This window comes from Mixophyes fleayi, chromosome 3 (genome assembly GCF_038048845.1).
Source record: "Mixophyes fleayi isolate aMixFle1 chromosome 3, aMixFle1.hap1, whole genome shotgun sequence".
NCBI classification, from domain to species: domain Eukaryota; kingdom Metazoa; phylum Chordata; class Amphibia; order Anura; family Limnodynastidae; genus Mixophyes; species Mixophyes fleayi.
Window position 1 is genome coordinate 292,466,953 of NC_134404.1, and position 18,783 is coordinate 292,485,735.

Genomic DNA, 18,783 nt, shown 5'->3' on the forward strand with positions numbered 1-18,783 from the left:
ATAGCAATTACCACTTAAGAGTGGTACATAAATACAAGGGTCAATGGAGTACAGAGTATACTGCAGATAATGGGCCACGGCTGTTATATAGGAGGATAGAAACAGTCAGCAGAGTTCAGCAGTGCAGACAGAATACATAGTGAACGTTGGTCACAGCAAGTACCACTAAGGAGTGGAACATAAATGTAAAGTCCAATGGAATGCCAAGTATACTGCAGATGATGAGCCACAACTATCACCACATGGCTGTGGAAGGGAATAGCAGAGGACTGCGATGTAGGCGGAGTAAATAGCAAGAGATGATGACAGCAACAACCAGTAACGAGTGGGTCAGATGAGCAGAGATCAACAGTATCCGGGTATGCAGCAGATGAAGGGCCACAGCTTACCACAGGGATGTAGAACGAGTCAGCAGTAGTCAGCGGTGCATGCAGAGTAGATAGCGGGCGTTGATCACAGCGATTACCACGAATAAGTGGAACAGGTGAGCAGAGATCAGCGGAATCCAGACATGCAGCAAACAATGAGCCACAGCTTACCACAGAGATGTGGAACGAGTCAGCAGTAGTCAACCATGCATGTAGAGCAGGTAACGGCATAGATAATAACGGGAAGAGGAAGCTGAACCAGGCCAGGTGTAGACTTGAAGAACCAGCAATGAGTAGGTGAAAGGAGGAGTCTTATAAAGGAGGACTGACCAATGGCAGAACTGACTAAAAACACAGGTGAAGTAATTACAGGTGCAAACCGTGGCTGACAGCCTGTACCAAGAAGAGGTTTAAAGTGAGACTCAGTGTATTGAGGCTCGGGTGGAGATGCCTGGGGAACGGAGTGTGACATACAGTAATCTTTAACACTGGTTTTTGCAGAAATAAGGGTTAAAATTACTGTATTAACGGTAATAGATTTAGTGTTGCGTTACTCGCGGCAGAATTGAATTCCCCCAAAGAGTCAATATTTGCAGTGTTGACCCTTCTTTTTGAAGACCTCTGCAATTGGCCCTGGCATGCTGTCAATCAATTTCTGGGCCACATACTGACTGATGGCAGTCGATTCTTGCCTAATCAATGCTTGGAGTTTGTCAGAATTTGTGGGTTTTTGTTGACCACCCGCCTTTTGAGAGTTACCACAAATTCTCAATGAGATTATGGTCTGGGGAGATTCTTGGCCATGGACCCAAAATTTCGATGTTTCGATCCCTGAGCCACTTAGTTATCACTTTTTCCTTATGGCAAGGTGCTCCATCATGCCGGAAAAGGCATTGTTCATCACCAAACTGTTCTTGGATGGTTGGGAGAATTTGCTCCTGGAGGATGTTTTGCTACCATTCTTTATTCATGGCTGCGTTCTTAGCCAAAATTGGGAGTGAGCCCACTCCCTTGGCTGAGAAGCATGACACTGGACTGATGGTAGAGCTACAACAGCAGAAGACCACACCGGCTCTCTCTCCTGTCAGCTAAAAACAGGAAACTGAGGCTACAGTTGGCACAGGCTCGCCAAAACTGGACAGTTAAAGATTGGAAAAACATTGCATGGTCTGACAAATCTTGATTTCTACCGTGACATGCAGATGGTAGGGTCAGAATTTGGTGTAAACAACATGAATCCATGCATTCATCCTGCTTTGTGTCAACTGTCCTGGTGTTTAATGGTGTGGGGAATGTTTTCTTGGTACACATTAGGCCCCTTAATACCAATTGAGCATTGTTTAAATGACACAACCTACCAAAGTATTGTTGATGGCCATGTGCATCCCTTTATGGTCACATTCTGGCCATCTTCAAATGGCTATTTCCAGCAGGTTAATTCACCATGTCACAAAGCACACGTCATCTCAAACTGGTTCCACAAACATGAAATTGAGTTCAGTGTACTCCAATAACTTCCATAGTAACCAGAAAGCATGTAGAATCCATGCCTTGAAGAATTCAGGCAGTACTAGAAAGGTGTACCTAAGAAAAAAGTAGCCACAGAGAGCGTGTATATAAAGTATTATACCGTGTGTGTGTGTATGCATTTGTGTTGTTGTGTGTGTGTATATATATATATATATATATATATATATATATATATATATATATATATATATATATATACATATATACTTCAAGTTATCACTGCGCTACTCATTAGCTATTTTAAAGAAGCTAGTTTATTGTCACTGGGTGAAATTTAGAATCAATGATTATTTCTATGAAAAAGGTACTGGAGCTCACCTAAAGTTACAAATTTACATTGCTGGGTAGTTCAGACAGGAAGAAGGCTACATTGGTCCTCACTCAATGACATGATAGATGTGCTGCCCCCTTCCTCCCCACTGAACTTGCGCAGCTAGTGTGATGGAATCTGGTGCTGTCCCTTTTATCTTGCTTTGTTCATACTAACTGTACAACTTGCACATTTCACAAAGATAAAATGAAGCCTTCTTAATATGTAAGCATCCTCAGTTTTTCTTGGTCTTTGAGTCATTTTAGGCTTTGCAGTTACCTTCAGTATTTTATTGTAAGAATAGACTTCTGAGTTTTTCCATGAAATACCTACTCACTCCCCCTCCCCAGTTATGTGAAAAACAAAACAAAGAGGGAAACAGTACTGTTTGTTAGAACGTATTTATTGTTATAGTGTAATTAACAGTTTTTCAATAACATTAAAATAAAATAAAAAATAATGTAACAAAAAAACCAGTGCTGGTACTCACATACTGTCAGAAAAAAGCACTGTGTAGAATACTGAAAGAAACTGTATACAGATTTGTGGAAAACATTTTATAATATTACCACTTTTAGTGACACAGAATTTAGGTGACACTGGGTTAGCATTGCTGCCTCGCAGCGTGGGTTTGATTCCAAACAAGACCCAATCTATGAAGTGTTTGTATGTTCTCCCCGTGTTTGCTTGGGTGTCCTCTGGATGCTTCTCATAAGGAACTAGCATGATTCAATACAAAAGGATCTACTTTCATATGGTAGAACAAATTTAATTGAACATATAAATTAAGAACTGTACAATAACACATTTTTACTGTCCCTTTTCAGATGGCAAGTTTGGAGCTTACATGCAAGTAAACATACAGAACGATGGTCCAGTCACAATAGAGTTGGAGCCACCAGCATCAACGGCTGACCCAAAGCATGTAAGTAACTCAAGTGTAGAACAGAAAGAGAATGTTATTATCATGGTTATTTCAAGGACAATGTAAAGTTAACTAGTAATATCATTTATCTTTTTGCTTGAGGGTGTCATTCACTGTCTTCGTGCTCTACTTGACCATGAATAAATGTATGAATCATTGAGTAAAGTTCTGTTGAGTCTGTGATAACAATTTGACCCCGCAAAATGATTAAAATTATTTATAACATCCCATAATCAGATTAAATTTTGATCTATCCAACTGTAGAAACTTGAGAAGATATGTGAGACCAAATATAAAATCAGTTTTCAGTGCTGTGCAAGGTGCTGCCATGGATGTAGATTATGAAGGGAAGCCACGTAACAGACAGGCAGAATTATATAAATAGATTGGGAACTTGTGAGACAGAGCATAGCAATTACGCAAACTACATTATAATTGCATTACAAAGGAGCGTCATTGGCTCAGTTGGAAGCACAGACGTGTCCTTGTATTACATCTGTGACTACTGTGTCTCTTTCTTCTTGATTAGCTGATTGAGGTTTTGCATCCCGGCAGTGAATACTGCTAATGAATATCTCACGATGTCTATGTCCTGTCCTTGTCTCCTAAATGAAGAATGATGTATTGCTGTCGTTGTTTTGCTATACAGATGTAGGCTTGGAGATAGTGTGTTTTATATTTTTGTTGCTCTATTAATAAATAGAAATACATTCACAAATAATATTAGGAGCCTCACCTGCCAATCTTCCTTCTGTCTAATATTTTGTACACTAGCAACTACTTAATGTTTTTTTCTGCAACAAGAATGTACAGTTCTGCTTTGAGTCTACTTTATTTCACATTCGATTCTTTCTGGGTTTTATTTTAGCTGCATAACTTTAACTGTACATTTGTACAAAGCATGTTATCGTAAAATATTTATGTTTTAAACGTGTGAAAATTCAGTTCATTTCACATTTTTAATGTGTTTTGTCTGCTGGTTCTTTAAGCATTCTTTAAACATTCTTTCACTAAAAGTATTAAGAGTTCATGGAGAATTACAATTTTGTAAAATACAGTCTGTAAGGTGTTGTTCTTGTGCAATACAATTCAGCTTCCACTAGAGGGCAGTATTGGCCCATATCAGCTTTTATGTACTGGTATCCTGTGTAGTATATTTTACTGACTATAACTTAGTTTGTATTTACTCACCTGAAAATTCTGCTTTTAATATGCAAATGTACATGACTTGCGCCCAAAAATCTGGAAGCAAAATTAATATGCCGGTCACATCCACACGGCCCCATAACTTCTGACTTGCCTACCCTGTCTTAATGACAGTCTAAGTGCATTGGTTAATTGGTTTTCTTATCAAAATCTAAACTGGCTTTGTTATGTGTCATAGAAACACAAATTACATTAGAATTTTTTTATTTCCTGTTAAATATTTTTTTATCAAAAGCAACTGCAATGTAATTTTCAAGGTTAATTATTATAGGCGCATTGAGTCATTAAGGAGACCAAGGCAAATAAAAGGAGCAAGTTTGCTCCTGGACAAAAAATGTTACAATGCAAGGGGTGCAAATTAGTTTATTATTTTGCACGTAAGTTAAATACTGGCTGCTTTTTCATGTAGCACACAAATACTTGATAGCTTTATTTTTCAATTGAAATTTAAAGTTGATCTAGGACATGCCCTATCCCAACTATACATCAGTCCTCACATTTTAAGTTTACTTCCTCCTCTAATGCAACATGGTTTTATAAAAGGTGCAAATATACTCCTTTTTTATGCTCAGGCCCCACAAGTGCAGACAGAAAATCATTGCATCCTTAAGCATGGCATTAAGCATGGTCAAGGTATTGTAAGTACTTAAGTTCAGCTAGTATTGTGTCCATATGATAAAAGAACAAATAGTGAGCAATGCATTTCATATATTAATCAACACAAGTGATACTGTACAGCTAGTCAGTTTTGTAAAATATATCATTATCAAGGTCACCAATGTCCAAGGACAAATCTTTAAAACTTTCTATTTTCCTTGGAAATTAAGGAAAACTGACAAATATGCAATTGCACTGGCAGTGTTATACTACTGCCTCACTCTACCTGCTGCTATTAGAGGAGAGGAGAACCTGTCTTTGGATAGTTTTGAAAAGTGCCCTTTTACATATCGTGGTAGGTAGACTTTCTTTAAATAGGCCTTTTGTGCTGTTAGAATGCTCTAGACTGTCCCACCAAAAGACATTCAAATAAACAGTTCACCACTTCATAGTTAGGTTTGAATTGACAGAAGGCTCCAATGTGTACTCTGCTATACAGTAGACCATGAAATTGTTACATATTCAGTGATATATAATGATCAATGATACAGTAGTATATTAAGAATTGTAATATATCCTAATTTTAATATCATATGTACTGCATGTATAAATTCTAACATGGCTTTTCAGTGACAAATTTGGTGTAGCTACTTTCAGTAGAGTCAGCTTGTCCAGACTGAATGGACAGAAATCTCATTGAATGGCTGACCACAAGAGAAACAGATGATTTATTATGATGGAACAGCTAAAAGTCTCCTTATCAGATATGTGGATACACACCCTGTAATATCTTTTATATTGCTTTAGAAATATGCTAATTATTTGTATATGCTGAATTAAGTTTTTTTAATTGGAAAGTAATGTGTCATTTGCATTTCATGTGACTACCTTTTTAAGTTTGGCCACATTGGAAACTGATAGGAAAAATGGGTTGTAACTTGTGTGGGGAACTTTAAATCCAAATACTTTATTTCCAGTTAATTAATACTTTATTGCTAGATTCTGCGGGAAATGAACGTGTAGCTGATAGTATTGTCTAATCTTCTAAATGTCCCAATTCAATCAGGTGAAGAGACAAGTTCTCTTGTAGAAGTAGTTTTATTACAAAATAACTATAGTGTACAATATTTCGGGTGCTCCACCACTTTCTCGCACCATAGATATTTTGGAAAAGAGCTGCAGCAACATTGAATCCACAGGAGGAGGTTTTACATTAAGCCTGCAGCAGTGATCATATGGGTGAAGCTGATTGAATAGCTGGGCTGCACCTTGGACTCTGAGAGGCTGTTGTAACATCTTATCTATTCTGAAATAGCTCTCCGTAAATGAAAATGTAGGCTGATAGAAACAAGGGTGTTCCAAGGGCGCTTCAGGGGGTACAGAACGTTAAGGGGTCCTGATGAACTAGGGGGCCCACTGTTGCCTGCCTCACCACCTTTTTAATTTTGTAACAAAAAGTTTCCTGAGATGTGGCGAGCTACCGGGACCTGCCACTGCACTGGATGCAGCAGGATCTGCAAAGGAACGGATCTGTACATTAGTTCCTCTTCTACCTTCTGCACAACATGTTCCTTCCCCTCCTCTGCTGACATGCAATTTGATATGGGGTGCACAGCACATGACCTGCGTGCTCTTCTAGGAAACAAGAGAGGCAGACAGAAGAGTCTGCCTCTCCAAAACACCAACGGCTGAAGAAGCATTGAATTAAAATGGAAGATAGATCCAGGAAAAATCTCAGCCCTTTTTTTTGTTGGGGGAGTATGTGTTTATTTGTTTTTATCCCTATTTTCCTTGTAAACGATTGGATTATAAATCCTTCCAATAAACCTTTGTTGTTTCTTAAAAACAATGGCCATTAAATCTGTGTTATAATGCTACATGTAATTCAAACCAAAAAATGGAATATGCAAATAGGATTGCTTTGCGCTGTAATAATCCTCTACATGGTATTAAATTCCTCTCCAGACACCCCACCCCACATTTTTTTAGACTCCCCCAGGGTTCCCCCCAGAGCCCCAGCCCCCCAATAGTTTATCCATTGAATTATTATATTTTATTCTAAGATGCCACAAGGGTTCCTCTTTGCCATACATAGAGCATACAACAAAATGACAAAATTATAAGTACAAAGGTGACAAAATTAATACAAACAAAAAATGTACATAATTAGAACCTGAAACATTACATAATAGCTACAGAATAATACAGAAACCAGTAATAGAGAGGGCCCTGTCTGTGAGAGCTAACGTTCTAGAGGGGATGGGTGACCACAGAGAGTATGAATCTGAGTGGGGGAGCAGAGCTGGGGGAGTTTTTCCTCCATATTTCTTCTAGTGAATCTGGTCTACAGGATGAATTGGTGGCATCTGTGATCATCTGTGTGGGAGCTACATCTACCACCTACCAATGTATAACAACAGAAGTGATCCTATATCCAGCTGATGAGAGATCTGCAGGCATCAACAACTATAGGTGACTTGAGCATTATTAGTTAGTGTTTATTTGCTGGTGTATCCTTAGCCAGTGATTTATTTGCTACTCTGTGACTAACGATCTTTACCCCAGAGGGGAACTATCAGTCAGTAGCTATCGTTAGCCCTGCTCAAACACGGTCAGTGTCAATGACCTCTCCATGACCTTGGTAACTACATGGTGTATACCCTGCATGAACATTGCGGATCCATCTGGCCTGCGCAGGGTGCTATGATTGCACCCAATCTCTCACAGCCCAGTCTTCAGTGCCTCCCTCTTCCTACAGATAGTACATGCTTTACACTTCCATCATAGAAGTCCTGTGCCTGCTGTGGGCTGTAGTGACAGTGAGTATCGTGACAGCGAAGGCTGTAGTGTGTCTTGCGAAGTCATTAGGTCATGTCAACTGCAGAGAGCTGGGTCCCTGGAATCTCTCTCGGTGGTCATGACTCTGTCCTGGAGCCATGCAAGAGCTGCCCTGTGTAGTATGCTGGGCCGTTGGGCAAATGACAGGAGGCCTTGCCGTCCCCTCGTCTCTGCGTCCTGGGTGGTCGCACTGGCTGCAACTCCATCGTTATGGCCCCGGGTATCCTGGGTGGGGGGGGGGGGGGGGGGGGGTTGGCATGTGGAAGGATTTTAGGATGAGTGATGTGGACATGCTAAAGTCACTTTCGGAGGGGGGGAGGGTGTTCATTTTGACTGTGCCCCACAATTTCTGATGGCAGACCTGGATAGAAGGGTTTTAAAAATACTCAATTAAAATAAAAAATGAACGCCATACTATTAAATGTGGGTTTTGTTCGTTTTTCTAAAAAAAAAAATTTGATAGACCGACATGAAAAGTAAAATATATTTTAAAAGAGAAATGAAGGTACAAAATGTAAAAAAAATTTTTTTTCTTATGAACCAAAATGTAGCACATTGATTGCTTTCATGTAGCTCATGTTGGGAGTTATTTTAATAAAACCATAGAAAGCAATCAACATTTCAAGTAGGTTAAACAAATGAAAGCCAGTGTCTGTTTGGTAATTTAACTTAAGTACATGTGATGTGGACTATCTCTGCCCTGTGCTTGTTTCTTTTCCACTTGATGCATTTATTTATGAAAAAATGAAATAAGCAAACCATGGGCTAAAATACTGCCATAGGCATTGTGAAGTGGTTAATTGAGGACTGACTGTAAGAGAAATGAAATGTCCCTGTCATCAATACTGTTTTGTTGCGCAATGAGTCTGTTCAGCTTTGCATAATCCCCTTATTAATGTGCTTTGGTATGTAAACCCATCTGCTTCTTTTAAAATACCTTGATCAAATGTCAGCGGTTACTGCTCTTCATTACGGCCACTTGTATTTCTGCATATTATACATCTGTCATTGCATTTCTGTGTCATCTAACCCTTTGTGGTTTACGGGTCCGGTGCAGTGAGGAAAGAGTTAAGGGGATGTGTTTTTTTGTGCTTGTAATTTAGTAAATGGCCTTGATGTGCTTTTTTGCCAAGTCTACTTTATTAATTCTGATTGCTTGTCCTGGCAATGTGTTTGCCTCACCTTTTGTGCGCTGCATACAGAGGAAACAGAGTGGGTAGTGGATTAATATTTCACACATTTGCTAAAACTGAATCACAAGGCTTAATTGCCTTTTCAATACGTGTTTTGTCATGCCATGTTGTTGTGTGCGTAATTACAATATGTTATTTCCTCGAAAATATTACCACTGGGGGCAGCCATTTTGTTTGCCGAGACATCGGAAAAAAAGATAGACAATGCAGTCTAATTGCCTTTGCAAATCTACACATTGCAAAGAAATATAATTTCCGTAGTTTGGCATATCAGTTACTTGGCACCATAAAAAAAGTATGGCTGTTTATTGCCAATTGCTTAAAAATATTTAAGGCTAAAATGAGGTGGTATTAAAGCTTTAAAGGATAATAACACTCAAAACTGAAAATTCAGTTTTGGATGAAATAGCCTTAAGAAACCCCGGTCTCCAAAGTCACCTGGACTCTGGTGTGCTTATGCCTCTGTTTCCCCGGTCTGACCACAAGAACAAACTAGATATCTGGGGATCTACTTGTGTATCCCAGATTTCAGGTGAATAAGCTTAGGTGATTTGGGACCTAAGTATATTATACCCAAATGGAATTTTTTAGTTTTAGGTAGAATTATTCTGTAATTGCAGCATTGCGAGATTGCATTGCATGCATCTTCTTTCTTATTTCAGCTGTGCTCCTGTCTCCATGTATTATATATTACTGCAGTATAGCACCTTCTACATTTTTCTTTTAGTTATGCAGTTTGTGTGGACACCCCATAGTTTTATGTATTCATATGTGCAGCCACCACCCCACCCCTCTCTCCACACATTGCACCAATATGAACCCCATCCCCCTGATCATCATCTCATCAGCTATTTATATAGCGCCACTAATTCCGCAGCGCCATATAGAGAACTCACTCACATCAGTACCTGCCCCATTGGAGCTTACAGTCTAGATTCAGTAATATACACACAGACCAAGAGAGACTAAGGACAATTTAATAGCAGCCAATTAACCTACTAGTTTGTATGCCACACCAATACCACCCCACACCTCTCCCCACAGGTTACACCAATACCACCCCACACCTCTCCCCACAGGTTACACCAATACCACCCACACACCTCTCCCCACACGTTACACCAATACCACTCCACACCTCTCCCCACACGTTACACCAATACTACCCCCACACCTTTCCCCACATGTTACATCAATACCAACAACACCTTCAACATGTTACACCAATACCAACCCCACACCTCTCCCCAAATGTTACACCATTACCTCTCACACCTCTCCCCACACGTAACACCATTACCACCCCATGCCTCTCCCCACATGTTACATCATTACCACCCTCACACCTCTCCCCACACGTTACACCAATACCACCTCCACACCTTTCCCCACATGTTACACCAATACCAACCCCACACCTTCCCACATGTTACACCAATACCAACCCCACACCTCTCTCCACACATTACACCAATACCACTCCCACACCTCTCCCTACACGTTACACCATTACCTCTCTCACACCTCTCCCCACACGTAACACCATTACCACCCCCATGCCTCTCCCCACATGTCACACCAATACCACCCCACTCCTCTCCCCACATGCTACACCAATACCACCCCACATCTCTCCCCACAGGTTACACCAATACCACCCACACACCACTCTCCTCACACATTACACCAATACCACCCCACTCCTCTCCCCACAGGTTACACCAGTACCACCCACACACCTCTCCCCACACATTACACCAATACCACCCCACATCTCTCCCCACAGGTTACACCAGTACCACCCACACACCTCTCCCCACACATTACACCAATATCATACCCACCACTCTCCTCACATGTTACACCAATACCACCCCCACACCACTCCCCACACATTATACCAATATCAGAACTACTGCTCTCCCCAAACATTACATGCAGGGGTTGGCTGGCAAGATTTTAGCCAGGGGTTCAAGCACACAGAACAGGTCCATGAGTAGCGGTCCATCGAAAGTAACCCTACAATCCTCATAAATTACTCCTCATCATAATTAACCATATCATAATAGTCCTTAACCAATATTAAATCTCTCATCATCATCATAATAACCTCTTCATCAACATCCGCCTCCCCGTCATCAATTAACCCCCAAATTAAAAATTAGCCCCCTTATGGTCATTTACTTCCATCATATCCCCCTCACAATTAATTAACCCCTCCTACTAGTAATTATCATTTAGCCACATCATAAACCCCTTTGTAATCATTAATTCCTTCATCCCCATAAATAATTAACTCCAACATCATTAATTAAACCCATTTTTATTCATTAACCCCTTTAATCATTACCTCCCTCAGCCTCATCACAAGTACCCCATTAAGATCATTAACCCACTCGCCCTTATAATAAAATCCCAATCATTATGCCTAACCCCTCCAACATCAACTTCCCACCAAGTTTATTAAATCCTCCCTCCATCCCCACTTACCTGCTGCTGATCCATCATCTCTGTAATGGTCAGAGGGTAACTGATCACATGTTAGTTCCCCTCTGCGTACTGACGCTCCCAAAGCTCACTGTATTCCAGAGCAGGGGGAGGTCCCACCAGCTGTCTGTCAGAGAGTGAGTGGCCAGCAGAGGGGAGGTAGGGGCCGTGCGCTGCAGCAGTTGGCTGCTCGTCCACTACCTTATAAAAAGGGAAGCGGACCTGGAGCTTTTTCTTTTCAGGTTGGCATGTGGCTTACACAAATGACTGGCACCAGCGCTCAGTTGCCCCCACAAAAGCCTGGTGCCATAGACAGCTACCTAATGCTAGCGCCGGGCCTGTATTAATCCAACTACTATGATGATCTCTTCACTGCTGATGTTAACTTGACCCCCCTCTGATTATTATTTAAATGTTTACAACATTTTTCTAATATGTCTTGACTCCATATAAAAATAATATCACCTATGTATCGGAATGCTACATTATGAAAATAACACGTTTTATAGGTCTCTCCTTCCTGAATAAAACAAGGAGACTGCAACATTTAAGAAATGTCTTCTTCAAAAGATACTGCTTAAACCTATGTGATTATTCTGTCTTTGTTTCATTATATTTTTACCTCTGAGGAAGCTATTCAATTTTATTCTGTGTTTGATAAATCATTTTAACGTGCCATGAATCTAGTATGGTACTTCATTACCATAAAGTCTTTTGTGCAGAATCACTTACAACTTATGGTTTAGATGATCATTAATGCATGTTTTTCCTATGAGGAATAAACCTGTACATTGTACAAGGGGCTAATTATCAACAACGTGTTTTACCGTCAATCATTTTGTTACACATGTACATACTTAATTACATACGGACATTTAAGTTCAACATGCTAAAGTAATATTTGCATCTTTTAGACCAGTTCATATGGAAACATGTTTCTATAATGTTCAGAGGGATCAATGAGTCCTACAACTGCCTGTGTTTTCAGTGTGGCTTCCATGTGTTCCACACAGCAGCAAAAATGTGAATAAGGCTTTATCTCCTCAGATTTTTTCCATATTAATCTCTATTGTTTTACTTCTTAGGCCTGTTATCCACCTGCATTAACAATTACGCTTTTACTGGCGGTTTTAAACTTTGACGCATCGTAGATTTGTAAGACGCCACAGTGCTCTGCTGCGCCACACAGTAGGGAAAACAGGACATTTATAAAACAGGGATACACAATGTAGACTAAATAAATGCAGACATGAAAACAAAGTATATATAGGATCCTGCTCATTAGAGAGCTTACATTGTAAGTTGAAGAGAGCTGAAACAAAAGGAGCAATTGTGGCTCAGAGTAGAGATTGGGACAGTGACTGTGCATTCGTGTGAGTAGTATCATCAGGGATAAGGTAAGCTCTAAAAAAAAGAGATGGTTTTCAGAGAGTGTCTAAGGATTTGAAGGCTGTGGGAAAGCCTGATTTGGCCCCTGTAGAGAATTCAGTAGGTGGGTAGCAATACAGAAGTCTTGTAGGCGGGAGTGAGAGGTGGTCACCAGAGAGGAAGCAAGGCACAAGTCATGGGTAGATATATAGGTGGGTGTGAGAGTATTTTCATACCAGATTTGAGATTTACGAAAGGGTGGTGTTGAGGGCTTTGAAGGTAAGGGTGAGTAATTTGAATTGGATTCTGGAGGACACAAGAAGCTAGTGTAGGAGATTGCAAAGTGGTGCAGCAGATGTGGAATGGTGAAGATCGGTGTTGCAGCAGCATTTAGGATGGCTTCAAGTGTAAATGTATGGGTGTCGGGAATGCCAGATAGCAGGAGGTTGCAGTAGTCAATGATGATAGAATGGATAAGAGTTTTAATTGCATGTTGGGTAAGAATAAGGCATGTTCTGGCAATGTTTCTAAGGTGAAATCGACAGGAGTGAATGCGGTTACCTGAATCCATTACGGAGAGAAGTCATGCTGCAAATGGAAGTTGGAGACCAGTTGGATAAATAACACACATTTACTTTATTGATGGTTTATATTTGCTGTTAGCTATGCAGGGAACTGCTCTTTAGATCTGAAGATAAATTGTAAAACCCTTTTGCAGGACTGTGTTTTACTGGCAAGGGTGTAGTGCACAGAAAGGTAGATAAGACTTTGGGATTGAGTCAAAAACATAGGAGAAGTCGGCAAACCTCTGGAAAATAATCCATTATCTGTGGAAAAGCATTACAAGTGTGAGTTGTGGCACCACTGATAGAAAAAGGAGCTGTGAGTTTTTTTCATAAGAGAGAAAAAGAAGAAACAGCATGTGTTACATGTGTTTCTGTATCCATATTGGATTGGAGTTTATGCAAGAAAAGGAGCGTCCTTTATAAAATATTCAGGAGAGATTAAAGTCTTATTGAGAAAGGATAAACAGAAGTGCTATTACTTGGAATCCTTTGTGTTTTGTCAAGTTCAGCGATACATAGAACTGTGCTATCATTTTATCATTTTATGCATCCTGCTTTATTCATGCATGTTAGCTCTGTGGACAAAGAGTGGAAATTCTCATCTGTGCTACTTCTTGGAACCATATAGATGTATTTATATGTTTATTGTGCAAATGCCATAGTATGATATATGCTAGTTTATTTGAAGCCAGTTTGAATGTGATAACCTTGCATTGTTATAGGAAGTGTTTATGTGACTAGAGGTTGCTAGTTTTGTAGGCTTGCACTTAGTGAGGTAAGTGGGTCAAAGGTACCTGTCACGACTAGTATAGCGTACCTGCTATCGTTGGCACTACTCGGAGGAAGGCGCGGAGTCTAACGTGCCCCTTGTGTTCACCAGGGACCCCCGCAAGGAGGTATGGACTTAGCTGCAGGAAACACGCAGGTCGCGGTCCTTCCACGAGTCAGATAGCGAAGCACGAGAGGAATGTCAGACAGGCAGGTTCGGCAACGGTGCGGGCAATGCAGGTACACAAGGAGAATCCGAACGGGGTGTGAATCAAGCCGGGTAGATAACGTTCTGACAGCGAGGTACAAAAGGGAGATCCAAAAGGGGTAGTCAAGGCAATCCGGGTCACAATGGTCACAGGCAAACGGCAATAAACTGGAGGAAGGCAAGGGTCAGGAAACAGATAAACACAGGAACACTGGAACGCTGGAGGACAGGAAAGGACCTGAAACTCTGGCACAGGAGGTGAGGTCAGAGGGACTTAAATAGTGCTGCTAGCCAATGCCCTCAGTACTAGTAGTACTGTCATTGCTGCAGCGCCGTAGTGCTAGTCATCCTGCAGCGCCGTAGCGCTCTCTTCATGCAGTGTCCCGTTGCCTAGCAACGGGAACGCTTCTAGATCTGAGCTGGCCGGCCGGGCGGAAAGGGAAGTTACGCGTCTGGTTGCTAGGCAACCAGACGCTCTGTGTGGACGGGCGGGCGGCCGCCGAGCGGCGCCTGACAGTACCTCTCAGTAATATAAAGTACAGCAGGTGATAAACAAACAAACAAACAGTGTTTAATGTTTGTCAACCCATTTCTGGTAAGATAGGCTATTACCTTGTAAATCCCCATCCAACATTTAATGTGTTATTTTTGTTTTAAGGCTACCTCTAAAATACCCTTTGATATGAAGAAGTATAATTTAGTTACCATAACTAACAAAACTTTTGTAGTCCACGCCCTTGCTAATAAATTTGCTGGTCTGGTTTCTACAGATCAGTTTGGTGCATTGCTACATTATTTGTGTGTCTGTGGTCATAAGTAGGTGGGCAGAGGGCTCCTAAATCTAGGTACAAACTACAGAAAATGTATTCCAATGCGATATCTTTAACGATTTTACCAACGTCTGGAAGTCCTGTTCAGCATGTCGATTCATGTGTACACACTATACACAATGTTACACAATCTGTGCTCTTCACCTGTCATAACCATCTGCCGAAAATATTGTGACTCTGTAAACTCTATGGAGATCTGCCTACACTGCTGGTCTTGAGCGCATACACACTTCAGAGTATGCCCAACATCGTTTATAGAGATTTTTAGTCAAATGAAACTATACGATGTGCTTTGGTATGATAAAACATGAATGGGGAGCACTAATGTAATACACAGTGCCGTAACTAGACATTTTGGTGCCCTGGGCGAGACAGGGCACCGGCGCCCCCCATATAAGTGGAAGTGGCATTTGACAAGTGGGTGTGGCCAACCTAATGTGTGGGTGTGGCTAGCACTTTACTGAAATAATTCATATATATATATATATATATATATATATATAGATATATATATATATATATATATATATATATACACATACATACACACACACACACACACAAAACCCATTAAACCCTGTCATTGTGTGTTATATAAAAGAATTTGACCTACTGCTCCTCTATTTTCGTGTGTTCCAGCGGTGGAACTATGCGTTCCACTGACGGGAAGTTCGGCATTTGGAACGCATCTGCCGCTCGGCCGCAGCTACAGCGCCGTTCAAGCTTCCGATGCCAGCAGCAAATTGTTTCTGGTGGGGTAAGCTGTGTGTGATTGAGCCAGGGCACAGAGGTAGGTAGCGGACGGCTGCTGCGCCCCCTTGGGCTGGCGCCCTGGGCGAAGGCACCTCCCGCACCACCCTAGTTACGGCTCTGGTAATACATATCTGTTTATAAATCTATCCCTATAAACTGAATGTTTAACAAATGGACTCAATCTGCACCATACTGTACAAAAGACGAGCGAAATTCCATCAAAAAAGCAAAAGCAGTCTGTATGTAGCGGTAATTGTCATTATTCTGTAACGTAACCTTATCTGCTTTTTTTTTATGGGAAAAAAAAGAATGAGCACAGCCCCTTAATATGGTTTATTTCACAATGATAATATTAAGACAAAGATATTGAAGCCTTGTAATGACTAGTATCTCCTGTATAGATAGATTCTATGTTGAATGGCATTTCAAAGAGTGTAATTGTTGTTTCACATATTCAATATTCTACAATGTGTGACTAATTCTGAAGTGGCAGTGTCCGGCCATTGCATTATCTGTCTATCTGAAGTGCCAAATACAGGATACTATGCTTGTGATCAGTGAGGTGGGCTGCAATATACAGACATTATTAGCAAGTCATTCATGAGATGGTCATCTAATGTAAGGAAATAATTGTTTTCTCAGAATTCAGATGCATTTGGATCAATGTGAATAATCAAAGTAGGGTCATAAAATTGTTTTACTGCATTTGCAACGCCAAAGAAAGCAAGGGTTGGCTTTTATGTAATGCGTAAACATCATCTCACATGAAAGTACTTAGATAAAGTACAAGGTGCTACACCATCAAACAAAGCCAGGCTGTGTTTTGTTCCTGTTTCCCATATAGTCACAAATTGCCATAATGTACTATACATATGTTCTAAATCAGATTTAGCTTTGGTGACTCATCATGGTAGTATACCTATATTTACACATTTATCTACCAGTTTTTATTTTATAAGCTCAGCACATACTTTTTCTTTTCACCGCCAGCCTAAACCGGCAGGCAAAACTAATGCCACCACAAGATGACTTAACTAGCATTTTCAATGGAGTCCATAGGTCTATATCAGAAGCCTTTCTTTAGCTGCACATGTGCAGTAGCCAAAACGATCGCTTATTTCGCCAGCAGTGATAGGCTGCCAGTGAAGGAGTTTTTAGTTACTTTAGGATGCAAGTTCGTACAAAATTATACTTGCTGCTGATCACTATTCACTAATGATAAATAGACCCCATTATGTTGTAGGTAGCCTGACATAATTTACTGACACAGAAGTAGTAGTGTATTAAAGGATTAATTTATATATACAATGTAATTTTTTATTTAAAAAGGTGACAACATGCACAAAAAATGTAATAGCAGAACAGTCCTAAGTGGTTCTGAAATATTTTCTTTATTATTTTTTTTGTCATTGTTATTGTTTATTGGGTGGCACAGTCATCGGCATTGCTGCTTCGGCACTAGTGTCATGGGTTCGATTCTAACCAGGGTCCTTGCTGCATGGAGAATTGCACATTGACTTAGAGTCCCTTGTGTTAGTTATTTAACATCTTAGATCCAGTGCATCTTGGATGCATTGTTTATACATTCACTACAGGTACAGATGAAAATTCGAGGACTTAGGGATCTTGTCCGCCAGGTCCACATGTCAAACACTCTCCTTCCAGTATGACCATATATGTATTCTGATTTAATAAGATGTAATCCTGGCAATCCTGGCCTTTCATTATATCATTGTAGGTGAGCTCTGCACCATCCATACAGTAACAATATACTTCCTTGTTACAGTAGCATCTGGTCCAAAAACCTCACAATATGTGACAGACCAGATCCCTCCAAACACGCCCATTATCCACGTTTTAGGTTCACAAGGTAATTCTACCTGCGACAACTCATTCAGAGTAATTATATATTTCCAAAACTGGTTAATATGTTAGTATGTCTGCATACGATGTATGGAAGTTCCCTCAACTGTCATATTTTGGATGTAGTTGAGAATGGCTCCTGTACATTTACAATGGAGTCGGGTACGTCTTATTTATAGAGTCTGTACAAATTTGTCTCAAGCATTTACAGATATTACCTTTAGACAAATTTAGTGCATCCTTTCAGTCTTCCTTCAGTATATCACACACATCCCCTCTCCATGAATCCACTAATGATATTAAGGAGTAATCTTTATTAGATCATGATTTCTAATAAATAGTGGTTATCACTTTGGATGAGATTCTGCAAGTAATATATAATATATAATGTAATATATAATATAAATATATAATGTAATATATATTCAGGACCTCCTGGATCCACTGTCTATTTATCACATGGCTCAGCTGCAGGTACATGTAAATTGTTTATTATTTATTCCATGCTTTTGCTATAAATGAAGGCGATATCCATCTACAAACAAATCCTGCACAGTATATATTTCCATTCTTTTCCATAGGTTCACAGCTTTCATTTTCCTAAGTTCTCCTGATTTATAATTAACCCATGAGGAGTTATAATGAGAGGTCTGAGTAATAATTCCTTATGAGATAATTAAAAGTCAGGAGACAGCAAGCTCACATATACCGTATTTCCCCAAGTATAAGACGCACCCATGTATAAGACGCACCTTAATTTTGGGGTCCAAAATGCAAAAAAAGATGTATTATATAAAGTTATTGAACTCAATGCAATGTGCAGCAGGAGGAATCAAAAGGCTCTAATTTTTGCCACAGAGTACACTATGGAGGAGCCTGCAATTTGTCACAGAGCACACTGTAGCTTGTAATTTGGGATTCACTAGAGCAGCTTACACATTCACACCAAAATGAGGCAGTGAGGCAATGAGGC

The 18,783-nt window shown here is 40.2% G+C and overlaps 1 protein-coding gene across 3 annotated transcripts in view; it reads left to right on the forward strand.

Annotated features, from left to right (window-relative positions):
• The window catches only part of DTD1 (D-aminoacyl-tRNA deacylase 1), a 125,562-nt gene that overhangs the window by 24,128 nt on the left and 82,651 nt on the right, over positions 1-18,783 (forward strand). For all 3 annotated transcript variants that reach the window (XM_075203822.1, XM_075203821.1, XM_075203823.1), the window contains exon 4: positions 3,036-3,133. In XM_075203822.1, the coding sequence (XP_075059923.1) occupies positions 3,036-3,133 (98 nt within the window). The remainder of the gene's footprint in view (positions 1-3,035; positions 3,134-18,783) is intronic.